Source organism: Seriola lalandi, unplaced genomic scaffold (genome assembly GCF_002814215.2).
Source record: "Seriola lalandi dorsalis isolate HSWRI2012SDOR001 ecotype SW California unplaced genomic scaffold, Sedor1 jcf7180002054482, whole genome shotgun sequence".
NCBI lineage: Eukaryota > Metazoa > Chordata > Actinopteri > Carangiformes > Carangidae > Seriola > Seriola lalandi.
The window spans coordinates 67312-80874 of NW_019525035.1; the positions used below are offsets into that span (position 1 = coordinate 67312).

Consider the following 13563-nt stretch of genomic DNA (forward strand, 5'->3'; position numbering starts at 1 on the left):
TGAAGTTTTAAATCGGGCGTGCAAGTTTTGGTCTCACTGAATAACCTCTTTTTGAATAAATAGGTGTTTTACTCTCGGGGGTATAGGTGTACTAGAATTTTCTGTAAGGCAGAGATTCGGCTGCCACGTCCAGTGCGCATGCGCGTTTCTGGATCTTTCCTCACGTGGAGTGACAGACGGACAAATCCGGTTCAGTGTGCTGGATCCACGCTCCTGAAGGACCCGGGCTGCAGCTCCACGCCGACTCTCACACCGAGAACACTTCCAGAAAATGGTAAGACATGTGTCCAGACACAGTAACTGGTGCTTAATGTCAGCGTAACTACAAAACCTTAATAGAAAAGAGAGGTAATTTATTTATTTTGTGGCCTCTGGTTATCGTTAGCAGCTAATGTTGCGTTAGCTCCCGTTAACATCCACCGACAAGGTCAAACAGATGATTAGCTAACCACAGATATGTTTATATTATAACAAACTGTAGGAATCATTAGAGGAGAAAACAGACGAGCTGATTCTGGGGGAGCAGGGGATCGAACCATCAACCTCGTGATTTAGTGGCGCTTCATCTCCTGGAAGCATGTGCTGAGAAATTAACTCTTCCAGCGGTCACATGTGAATGAATGAAGTGTTCCAGAGGTGTTGAGGACAGACAGAGCAGTTTGGTGCAGTTGTCTGTTTAATCTGTCATACTGCACCAAACATGCCTGAGGTCAATGGAAAATATGAATTACATAATCGTTTTTAGACATTTCTGACTTCAACTTGACCTCATGACCTGCCCATGGAGAGCTGAAACAATAAGTCCATTAATCAATTAGTCGACCAACAGGAAATTAACCTGCAGGAGTCATTTTCAAAGCTAAAATGTAAAAAACAAATCAGCTTGTTGCTGCCCATCCGAGTACAACTGAATATATTCTCTTTATCAACATTTTATAGATCACCATGACATTTTATAGATCAAACAATTATCATTATGAAAATCATAGTCTTGGTCAGATCTGAGTATAAACCCTTTTCACATTACAGCAGAAATAGACTTCATCTTCTATTAAAACAAATGTAGTGTCAGTAAAAAGTATAAAGCTGCAGAAAATGGAAATTCTCAAGTAAAGTATACTTACCTTAAAAACCTACCCTCTTGAGTAGATGTACTTCATTACTTTCCACCTCTGTTAGTTACTTTGCAGATTCAGGTTAACACAAACTATAATCATACTAATACAGCATGTATGTATCAGAATAGATTATACATTAAAATAATAAACATATTGATGATACAATAATTATAAACCAGTCATACAGTATTTATGACTCTGAAATGGCCCATTCTACATGATTAGTACATTTCAAAGCTGATACTTTGTGCTTTTCCTTAATTTGAATGCAGGACTTTAACTTGTAACACAATATTTCTACACTGTGGTTCTGCTACTTTAATTGCTGACGAACTGTAGATGCTAATGCACGATTACATTTGCAAAATATCCTGAATAATCTGATGAAGATTAAAGTAACATTGTGGGTTATTTGTCCAAGTTCTACTAGAAACACACAGTATGAATAAAAACCTGCCAGTTTATTACTTATATAAATATAGACAAAACTGTCCTGCAATAAATCCCACTTTAACTCCTACTAGAGGCTGTAGTTCTTGTTGCTGTTGAACTGTGTTGAGGAGAGGTGTCATCTCTCATTGATATAAATGAATAGCACAGACGATGCGTTTATAATGTTCACAGTTCATGGAGGCGACACTTAGAAAATGTGAGGTTTAGCATAACCATCTTATGCAACCTGTGCTCCTCCAACCACCTCAAAGAGAGTGGGGAACCTTCTGGAAACCTGGTCAAACCAGCCTTGAGCGTTATCTGCGCTGGTGAAATCCTGGAGGACGTTTCATCACCAGTCAAGGCTGTTTTCATAACTTCAGTGTTTGTAACCAATTCACTAAAATCCCAAGATGCATGGAACGTTATCATCAAAGTGCGTTATCAGTGAAGTGAGCAGGCCTCGTCCCTCCCCCCTTCCTCGGGGTAAAAGGTCACTGTGGAGAGGTGCAGTAACCCCACCTCCTCTGCCCAGTCAACAAACTGGGATTCCTCCCCACCCTCCTCTTCCCCAGACAACCTTCACCCAAGGTCACTGCTACATCTGCTGTTATTGAACTGTTGTCAGCTGCTGTTTTAAATCATATCTACTGTCTTTATCCTCCTCCTCCCCCTCCTCTTTATTTTACTCTCTTTCCCAACAGAGCAGCCACAGTTTTCGATTAATCGTTCCTTTATTTTTAACCAGATTTGTCTATTTAATTACACTTTAACTAAACCCTAAGCTTATGCACTTTCTTTTACTGTAGTTAATTATTGGTTGTCAGTGGTGGAAGAAGTATTTAAATGCTTTACATAAGTAGAAGGAGCAATGCGACTGTAAAAATACTGTAGGGACTGTAAAAGACTATATTCAAGTAAAATTACATTAGTATTGACAGAAAAATTTAAAAGTAGGTAGTAACCTACCAGGATATTATTCTCTGAGTACAAAGAGTCAGTGTATTACCCAGCATGCCTCCACCCAACTTAAACCGGTTTAAATTCCAAAGTTCTAGCTATCACTGTAAAATAAATGTAGAGGAGTAGAACATTTAATATTTCCTTCTGATATTTATTGAAGTAAGTGAAAAGTTGCGTAACACCAACATACAAGAACCTATAAAATTGTACTTAAATAGTGTACTATAATAAATGTACTGAGCTTCCCTCACTGACTGTTGTCACATTAGTCTCTGCTCATACAGGATCCACTTTTATCAGTATGTTCCTCCTGATGATGCAAAGCCAGACGGGTCAGGGCTCCACTGTCCTTGGGTTTTGTGTAACACAAAGCCAGAGTTTAACTCAACACAGCCCCTAGTGGTCCTCTTGTGTTATTACAGCAAATCCCAAGTCTTTATTCTCTGGCGTTTCATAAGTAAAATGTTACTTGAACTTGATGTTATTGGCTCATTTCCTCTCTTTGTGGTCACTCACAGGCCTTCAGAAAATTCCTGCCCTTGTTTGACCGTGTGCTGGTGGAGCGCTTCACAGCGGAGACGGTAACGAAGGGAGGCATCATGCTGCCGGAGAAGGCTCAAGGCAAAGTGCTGGAGGCCACCGTAGTGGCAGTAGGACCTGGCTCTGTCAACCCGGTAATTGTCAACCTGCTACTTACAGATACAGTCATAGCTGCTAAGAGGAATTTAGACCTTATCACCTGTCCATGTGCAGTATGTCAGATATGTTGAATTATTTTGATAATCAATTATAATTATGAAGTGAAAATTAGCTTGTTCCCACTTCTAATATAAGGATTTAGTTTTTCCTTTTTAAAATTTTTCACTTTTACTCCACTACATCTCAGAGGAAAATGTATTTTTTCTCCAAAATATTTGTTTGATAACTTGAGTTACTCTGCAGATTCAGATTGATAATACAAAATATGATATATTAATATAGGTTATGATAAGACCTTATTGATCCCTGCAGGGATTTCACAAGCTACATAGCATCATATAAAGTAATGAAAATTAATCCCACTTTTACCAGCTGCAGCAACAAAGTGATGTACACATTATTATAATAATATAATATATTTGACCTTTTTTGTTCTAGAAAGGGAACGTGACACCAGTCAGTGTGAAGGTCGGAGAGAAAGTTCTCCTACCAGAGTACGGTGGAACTAAAGTCATACTGGACAACAAGGTGCAGTGAAGTCGGCTTTTCAACAGAACCAGTACTTGTTTCCTTTTGTGCTGTCCTTGTTTTAATTTCTTGATCCTTATTCTGTCCTCCAGGACTACTTCCTGTTCCGTGACGGAGATATCCTTGGGAAATACGTCGAATGAGTCTTCATCGTATCATGTAAATTCCCTGTCGTCCCTGGAGAGAAAAAATTAAGTTGCCTCATTCGTGTCTGTTTTTTTTTCTATGTTATTTCAATTGTAAATAATTCTAATCACATTTTGTTACAATAATAAAGGTGAACTGTCGATTGTTGTGTTTTTGTCTCTTGATTTCACACTACTACCAAAGAGAAATGACCATGACTTGTTAACAAGTTAAATCTGGAGATTAATTCTTGCTTAAACTCACTTGATCTCACTTAACCTTTCTAATTTTATGAAAGGATTTAAACTACATCTTAGAGCTGACATTGATCCAATCTGAATGTCTCAGTACCATTTTTCTGATAAGCCATCATTAATAATGTTAATAATCTGTAATTAATTGAGTTATTAGTGGTTAATAAATAATTTACTGACTACATATTATGTATAAGCCATAAATAAGAACTTTTTAGTTGCCAGGTTGTGTGAAATCCTCCTGTGCAACACCTTTTCCTTTTATCTGTTAAATTCACTGGGGAGAGCTGCAGGACATCTGGACCAAAACCCAGTTCTAAACTGCTTATTTAGCAACTGAAGACTTGATGGGTTGTGGAAGTTTTTATTAATTATTGATTATGCATTAGAAATGGGGAAACCAAACACCACACACACTAACGTATTTAACTGAGCACTTAATAATGGTTTACCAAAATGTATATCTACTATTACTGAATAGAGACACAGCCATGTTATTACCAATCTAACAGTAGATTTAGACAGGACACACTCTTTGAGTCTTTATTCAAACAACAGAACAAACAGTAACAACTGCCCTTCAAAATGTCATAAAAACTCACCATTAACATTTCATATAAACGGTTTTGTTCTCTGTACATCTGTACTGTTTTACAGTTTGCACACAGATCATCAGCAAAAGGTAAAAGCCCCCCCCCCCGCCTATATAGGACCTCACGGACTGAAAGTTTGTGCTATGTGTCTGTGTGGTTGTTTCTGTCACTTTGTAGTTGTTTGTCTTTTTCTAGTCTATTTGCAATTTTTCATCATAGCCTATTTATGTCTCGAGTGTTTTTATAGCTTTGCAGCCAATTTTGTCTCGTTTTATTTTAATTTAGTCTCTTAGTGGTTGTATTGTGTCTCTTTGTAGTAGTTTTAAGCCCCTTAATAGTCGATTTGAGTCTCATGAGTTGTTTAGCTGCTTTTATATTCAATTTGAGTCTTTGTAGGCAGTTTATGTAACTTTGTAGTTGATTTGAGTCTATTTGTAGTTGTTTTATGTCTCTTTGTGGTTGATTTGAGTCTATTTGTAGTTGTTTTATGTCTCTTTGTAGTTGTTTTATGTCTCTTTGTAGTTGTTTTGTGTTTATTTGAAGTTGTTTTGAGTCTATTTGTAGTTGTTTTATGTCTCTTTGTAGTTGTTTTATGTCTCTTTGTAGTTGTTTTATGTTTCTTTGTAGTTGTTTTGAGTCTATTTGTAGTTGTTTTATGTCTCTTTGTAGTTGTTTTGAGTCTATTTGTAGTTGTTTTGAGTCTATTTGTAGTTGTCTTATGTCTTTGTAGTTGTTTTATGTCTCTTTGTAGTTGTTTTGTGTCTCTTTGTAGTTGTTTTATGTGTCTTTGTAGTTGCTTTATGTCTCTTTGTAGTTGTTTTATGTCTCTTTGTAGTTGTTTTATGTCTCTTTGTAGTTGTTTTATGTCTCTTTGTAGTTGTTTTATGTCTCTTTGTAGTTGTTTTATGTCTCTTTGTAGTTGTTTTATGTCTCTTTGTAGTGGCCTGACTGACCATCGAAGTCAATCTGAGGCTCTGGCCTTGGGGCCCCTGACCCCTTGGACCTTTTCTTGCTAATGCTTCACACTACAAGTGCTAATTAGCTTAAATGGAAACGCTCCAGTAAAGTAGACGTAGCTCCGATCTGTAGTAAAGTACGGTCCACATTATGAGTGAACGTGTACTAAGGTAAACATGAAGCAGATTTGAGTTGCCGCTTCGTGCTAACGGACGCCGCTGCTACAACACCGCGGCTGACGAACATCCGGGTATTCTGTCGAGATGGTCATGGCGGAGGGTACTGCAGTTCTCAGGAGGAATCGGCCTGGAACCAAGGCAAAGGTTTGTTTTCACCCCGCAGGGGCACTTGATCCTTACTGCTAACCAGCCTCCGCCGCTGTGGGAAGCTGTCTCATTTGAGCAGTGTTGTTTCAGTACACGTCTTTTGTCGACAACTTGGTCATAGACAACATATAGGAAGGGCCTGACCTGGAAACGGCCAGCTAAGTTAGCCACCGTTAGCTGCTGCTTCGTCTAGTTCCTGGAGTAACGCTGAACGACACTGGGTGTTGCTTCTTGTGTCGGAGATCATCAGTATTGCTGAATCATTATTGCTTAAGTAATTATTGATCAGATCCAGTAAATATAAACGACACTCAAATATAGAAAGGTGGCTATGTTAGTATTTAGCTTGTGTACCATTTAGCTTAGCAGGAAGAAGTCACATCCCGGTTATCGAATGAGCTAGCGTCAAGTTAGCTTCATAGCTGTGAGTAATGGAGAAAAACCAAGGTTGTTAACTTTGATAACAACGTTTCCTCTGCAAAACTTTCACTGTCACCAAACTTCAAACCGATCGTCAGTTTCTCAGCTTTTATGACTTTCCTCCATTCATCTTTGTCATGTGTCGTGACATTACGCCAGGCTTGTCTAACTACTCTGAAGTTAGCTTCCAATTCTCAGGTGTCAACTATCTGAAACCATCTTTTACACAGACCTTAAACTCTCACTAATCTTTTAGTCCAGATTTGACACGTCAAGGAGCAGTTGGTTTTTATTTATACCTGATCCGATGTAGTTTAGGCAGGAAAAAGTATGAAATCACAGTTTTTTGTTTTGTTTGTCTTTGCAAATGGAGTAAAAGTTTCACAAATCTGAAACAGTGTTGTAAACAGTCTTTAGACTCTCCCTGTTAATCTAGCCCAGATCTACAAACCTAGACACTGGCCTTTCATCTAAATCTAAAATACAACAATAAGTGTGTTTTCAACAGTTACTGGAGTTAATTCATTGATCTGATCAGGTATGAATGTGGGTGTTTTTAAACTGTACCTGGTCTTGTAGTATAAATGTAGAAAACGCAGTGCTTATATAATAAAGGTTTCACTAATCTAAAATGCATATTTAAACAATGATAAGGCTTTAACTAGGATGTGTAACACTGTATTACAATAATAAGAGGGAGTGGTTGCTCTAACTTTCTCCTTAACTGCTGAATCTGAGGCTGACTTCTTGGCCGTGTTTGTGTAATTATTGTTAGTTAATGTCAGGTGGCAGCTGTGTAGCTGGACATTAGTCCTGCTACAATGCCAGCTTTGTCCACTTTGAGTGGAGACTAAATTTGTCCTCCCTCCATGTATAGGATTTCTACAACTGGCCGGATGAATCATTTGAGGAGATGGACAGCACCCTGGCTGTCCAACAGGTGTGTGTGTGTGTGTGTGTGTGTGTGTGTGTGTGTGTGTGTGTGTGTGTGTGTGTGTGTGTGTGTGTACCCCACACACATGGTCTTTTTGTGCATGGTGGTACAAGCATTTGAGTGGAGGTTTCTACTGTTTTTCGCCTTGCTAAGGTTAAAATGTTAATGTTACTTGCAAACGTCTGTACATCAGTTTTAATCTGCACTTTATTTCACCCTTTCATGACTTTCTTTGGTTTTTATTTAGCTGATGTTTTACACAGTATATACAGTTATCCTCTCTTTCTGATCAAATCCAGTTAAATTAACCATCAAAGCAATGTTTTATTGCATTTATACTCAGTGGTAGTGGTCACTCTCTTCCCACTGGCTCGCAGACCTGGTGTCCTCCAGACACAGTGTCTGTAGTTGGACCATCTTGACCAATTTGTCTAAATCAGACGGCTGAAGCTTCACAGTAGCGTCAGCTGAACTTTAGATTTCATCTTTGCTCAGAATGAGGACTGGGGATTATATCATCCATCACTTACACTGTAATTGCATTTGGAAGCTTCACTGACAGTATGGAGCAGAGGCCAGCGACCAGTAACTCTTTCAGTGGTCGTATACTTTTATTAGATCTGCATTAAGATAGATAGAAAAAGTTCTATCCTTTAACTGTAATGGGTCTTTAAAGACCAGGAAATGATATTTAGGTGATATTACAATCAAAATCTTAGACACTGTCTGGTTTAATCACACTTTGTGCAAATTCCCATTCCCACAAATAATTGTTGTTAACATAGTCATTTATAGCTCACCAGTATATTACAGCCATATTAAAGTAGGGATTAACTCATTGTTCTGGCTGAATGAGGGTGTATATTAATATGTATTGGATGGATCTGTTTCAGTACATTCAGCAGAACATCAGATCAGATTGCTCCAATATCGACAAAATCCTGGAGCCTCCAGAGGGTCAGGACGAGGGGGTGTGGAAGTATGAACACCTCAGGTAAGTTAAAAATGTTTGACCCCAAAATTCTTTGAATATATGGTCTTGGGTGTTTTGCTTATAGATGTATTTGTTTTTTTTCATTAATTTTTTTCCCCAAACAAACAAGAATGACGAGAAAGAAAAGCAAAATACCAAAATACAATAGAATGAGACAATTGCACACTCCTTACGTTGCAGTGGACCCTGTGTGTGTGTGTGTGTGTGTGTGTGTGTGTGTGTGTTTGTGTGTGTTTGTGTGTGTGTGTGTGTGTGTGAGAGAGTGAGTGTGTGTGAGAGCATGTACAGTAAATACAGTATCTCATGCTCATGTTTTGTCTTGTTTGCAGGCAGTTCTGTCTGGAGCTCAATGGATTAGCTGTGAAACTGCAGGTAAGTGATCAAAATCATCAGATGAGGATGCTGTGATTTAAGAATCTCGCGTTGATACCGAATGCAACGCCCCTCCGACCTGCTGGTGGTCGTGGTTTAGAGGTGTGTTGAGTTTGCATCAGCTGTAGTGAAGCCTGTCTGTCCTCCTGCAGAGCGAGTGCCATCCAGACACCTGCACCCAGATGACCGCCACAGAGCAGTGGATCTTTTTATGTGCTGCCCACAAGACACCCAAAGAGGTGAGTCCAGCCCGTGGGTCACTCAGAGCCTTACATCACCTCCTATGACGGTGTCCTTCACATGTATTAATCCCCCAGCATGATTCATTTGTCTCGGCGTCTGTGTGATTTAAAGTAGCTGTTACTGACGGCTGTGTGTGTTCTGTGCTGCAGTGCCCTGCCATTGATTACACCAGGCACACGCTGGACGGAGCTGCCTGTCTTCTCAATAGCAACAAATACTTCCCCAGCAGGTCAGTCCTCTTCTGTGAAGCAGTGATAATTAATTAAGTATCAAATGTCATTGTGACAACGTGAAGGTGTCTCTATAGTGATGAACTGTCAGCTGAGTCTGGAGCTCCTCGGCCAGCTGTAACGACATATCTCCACTTCCTGTATCTCTCATTTCAAATTAAAAGCCCTCTGCAGAGTTGTGTAATTGCGTCCTCGTGAAGTTGTTTGTTTAAAGAAGACTGACATCTTTACTGGCATCGTGGTTGAATTACTGCGTAGATCACCGTGACGATGTTGCTTCACTTTCAGTAGAAACGATTTTAACAGCTACTTCCTGTCCGACTTGTCTTTCTAGGGTGAGCATCAAGGAGTCATCGGTGGCCAAGCTGGGCTCCGTCTGTCGTCGCATCTATAGGATATTCTCTCATGCCTACTTCCATCACCGCCAGATATTTGACAAGTATGAGGTGGGTTTCGTCACGTTGCACGCACTGCTACTTTAGCATGGTCCTGGTAACACGAGGGGATTTGAACCATGACAGATGTTTTACCAACACACCACAGGAGTTCAGGAAGACAGTAGCTTCAGTACAACTAGAGGTGCAAGGATTAGTAGACCGATGGAAGATTAATCTGCAGCTATTCTGATAATTGAAATAAAAAATCTTTTATTCATAAGTGAAATGCCAAACATCTCAGATCTGAGAGTTTGATGCCTTTCTTTGTCACATGACAGTACATTGAATAATCGAATAATAAAGAAAATAGTTGTTAGTTGCAGACTTTAATTCAAAGCTCAGCCAGCGCAATCATGTCAGTTAACAGGATTATTGATGATTCAGTTAGATCACATAAATACCAATATTGCATAAAGCATCTCTCAGAATTTGTCATGGAAACATAAATGTCTTCTACATTCAACAGAGAGAGAAATACTGTTGTTTCCTTTCATATCAAAGGTGTAAAGAAAAGGATTTATTTATTTAACATGACATAATTGTATTGTTTTTGTGCCTATGTGTGAAAAACAGTTGAGCAAGAATAATAAAAAACCTGCACCACTTACAGGGGCGTCATCATGATGCATATTTAAAAAGACAAAAACAAATGCTGTCTCATAGAGCTGCACACAGTCTGACTGATCTGTGAAGCGGATGTCTGTACTTTGATGAAGCGATCACACAGACGGGACAGAAACTGCGAGTCTGTTCACAGATTCATCTGCATCTGTTTGTGTAGACGTCAGCCTGATGTCTGCAGACAGCTGTTAGCTAGTGTTAGCTAGTGTTAGCTAGTGTTAGCTAGTGTTAGCTCCAGGGACAGACTGAACCAAGCAGAAACCACACACTGTTCAGTCGACTTCCTCGGCCTCGCAGTCGAGTAGACAAACTCAGATCAGTGTGCGGAGGCTTTTTTTCATCCGTCCCTCTTGTAGATGTGATCTCTAGATTCACGTCGAGGGATCCGGAGCGAGCTAACATCCTGAGTCACTGCATCATATCATAACACAGCTCAGCTGATGACCTTACAAGGGCGCCGCTGTGTTCCTTCGTTTGTTGTTTTTTTTTTTTTTTTTTTTACATAATTCTCTTAAATTCAGACTTTATAAGGACATGAGTGTGCTAACTATAATTTTCATGTGAGTAATTAACAGCCCCGTGTTCTGTAAACAGCCAGTGTGAGATATTATTTTGTAAATTAGATCTTTATGTACATTTTTCTAAATTTCCTCAGAGACAATGAGCTCGTTTGCAAAGGTGCTTAATCGAGTACAGAGATGTGAAACAAGTTGTGTTGAATCGGGGCGTTTGACAGTCCTGATGTGTGTGTGTGTGTGTATGTGTGTTTGTGTGTGTGTGTGTGTGTGTGTGTGTGTGTGTGTGCAGAATGAAACGTTCCTGTGTCACCGGTTCACACGCTTCGTCATGAAGTACAACCTGATGTCCAAGGACAACCTGATTGTGCCGATCCTGGAGGAGGAAGTGCAGAACACCTCATCAGCCGGGGAGAGCGAGGCCTAAGATACAGCTGCTGCCATAAGGGAGACACATGTAAACACACCATATTTACACATTACAGAGGAGACACACACACACACACAACACACACACATATATATATAAATATATATATACACACTACAGTGTATTAAGGCTCCTGTCTAGTAACACTGTCCATGTCCCTCCTCCCTTGTCACCTGTGTCTATCTCAAAGGAAGTAAGGGTAAAGAATACTGGGAGCAGAGTTCAGCCATGCCTGCAGGACAAGATGATATTTTCTATTTACACTCTCTCTGTGCGTCCAGACTCACACCGTGTGTCTGGACTCAGCCCTGCTCTCACACTACTACTCCTTTAGGGAAAACCTTTCTCTTTAATCTTCTTTAAGCAGCTGGATTTGCAAAAGACCTATGTAATCATGGTGACCTGTATTGTTGACAAAGGCACACACTGACAGCCCCCCCCCCTTCTGTATATAACCCCAACCTCAACCCCCCCCACCCCCTCCCCTCTCTCTCTCTCTGTTAATTCACTATCATGTTTTCTGATGGTGCTTCACTTTTCTGTGTCTGCTTCTGTTCTCTGTTTGCTTGTGTTGCCTACCAGCCTGTTTTCTGGGGGTGTCCCATGAAATGGATCACTAAATTAGCCTGCTGACTTAATAATGCTATTAAAACACAGTGTAGGTGTGTGGCTTGTGTGGTAGTGAACAAAGAAAAAAAAAAACAAAAAAAAAAACGTAACCTCTAGCTCTGTTCGTGTTCTAGCAGTCGGATATTCTTTCTCTTCGGCCTCTGAAGTGACGGAGCGTTTAGAAGACGTTCCTCGGCTAACTCTGATCCTGCTTTGTGACATGCCCCCATTTTAATACTGTGTGAAAATGTGACCGATGTTCTTTCCTTGACATTATAGTAACTGAAACGATGAATCTAAGGGCAGAACCTGCGCTGCTGAAGGCCAGTTTTTTTCCCGCTTTAAACATTTGATCGAGTAAATGCAACGAGGAAGGAGTGAATATCGGCTACATTTAAGTATTGGAGCACAACGTCTCTTATTTTACCCTCTCCCTCATTAAGTTATTTTGTGGGAGGAGTCTTGTCAATCCAACCCACTTTTTTTTTTTAAATGGACTAAAAAAAATTTTGTTACTGTTGACATTTTCATGATGTCTGTTAATAAAAAAGACCTATTATTCAGGTGCTTGTGTGAACGTTTTAATATTGATCAGCGATGCCGCGGCGTTTACGGTCACAATGAGTCATAGTGATAACGAACGCTGTGCAAGATGCTGTTAATAGGACATGAATCACAAACCATGGGAAATAAGTGTTTAATAATAATAATAATAATAATAATAATAATAAAAAACACCAATGATAAAGGAAGCAAAATGTACAAATCTCCAAAAAGGAAAAGCTGGAATATTAATACTGACATTTAATGAACCCTGACGAGTCTGGAGCTAAAAACATCCACTTCATACATGTATGACTCAAACCTGCGAAACCTAAACTACACTCATGGTGCATTTGATTAGAGCTGCAACGGTTAGTCAATCGACAATTAATCAGGAATTATTTCAACTTTTTTCAAGCTTCTCAAACAGGAATTAGCTTCTTTTTTTTTGGTCACATAGTAAATCGAATATGTTTTGGATTCGTTTGGTCAAATGAAACGAGACAATTGAAGCTGTGACCTCGCGGCTGTGGGAAATTATAACGAGTATTTTCATTGACAAAACAGTTAATCAAAAACAAAAAAAGCAGATTAATCGATAATGAAAGTCGTCATTAGTTGCAGCTCTACATTTGATCCCTTTCCTCCTCAAAAACAAATGAACATGCATCACAATCAGTTGAAACCCAACTTTGCAGTCATGAACTCTAACGTCTAAAGTATTTACAACAACACTGTGACCTCTTTAAACAAAGTAAATGTTTCCCTTTCATAGTGTTAAAAGAAAACTCCACTGATTTAACATTTGCACTTCTGAACATTTCATTTTACAGGTTCATTATTTCCTGGAGAAAACATGTAGTTTGGTGCTAATCGCTAATTACAGGAGAAATCGGTTATTTAAGTGAGTTCATGAATTTCCATTGAGAAGTTGCTCCATTTAAATCTTAATATTTATTCATTTATTAAAGGAAACTTTTGTTTCTGAAGTGTAAAATCAGTGGAGTTCCCCTTTAAAAAAAAAAAATACTGTCATCATCATCATCATCATCATCATCATCATCATCATCATCATCATTTCAATACAACAATGGATTTGTCTCTGAAGAACCTCGTCCATCACAGAGAAAGTAGCAGGTGCGTTGCCGAGCAGCTGGACCCATCCAGACCCGGACGGTCCCAAAGAGAGAAGCTCAAAAATAAAGTCCCTATCGACCCA

General features: G+C 39.4%; 2 protein-coding genes across 2 annotated transcripts; both read left to right on the top strand.

The window, feature by feature from the left end:
• The first annotated feature begins 84 nt into the window (after window positions 1-84).
• On the top strand, window positions 85-4027 carry hspe1 (heat shock 10 protein 1). Its single transcript, XM_023412529.2, has 4 exons — window positions 85-274; window positions 3032-3187; window positions 3651-3740; window positions 3833-4027. Exons 1-4 carry the CDS (start codon window positions 272-274, stop codon window positions 3881-3883), a joined length of 300 nt encoding a protein of 99 aa, XP_023268297.1. The 5' UTR covers window positions 85-271; the 3' UTR covers window positions 3884-4027.
• A 1815-nt stretch (window positions 4028-5842) lies between these two features.
• mob4 (MOB family member 4, phocein) lies at window positions 5843-12364 on the top strand. Its single transcript, XM_023412528.2, has 8 exons — window positions 5843-5993; window positions 7294-7356; window positions 8244-8344; window positions 8674-8716; window positions 8869-8955; window positions 9109-9188; window positions 9524-9635; window positions 11055-12364. Exons 1-8 carry the CDS (start codon window positions 5934-5936, stop codon window positions 11187-11189), a joined length of 681 nt encoding a protein of 226 aa, XP_023268296.1. The 5' UTR covers window positions 5843-5933; the 3' UTR covers window positions 11190-12364.
• The last annotated feature ends 1199 nt before the right edge of the window (window positions 12365-13563 follow it).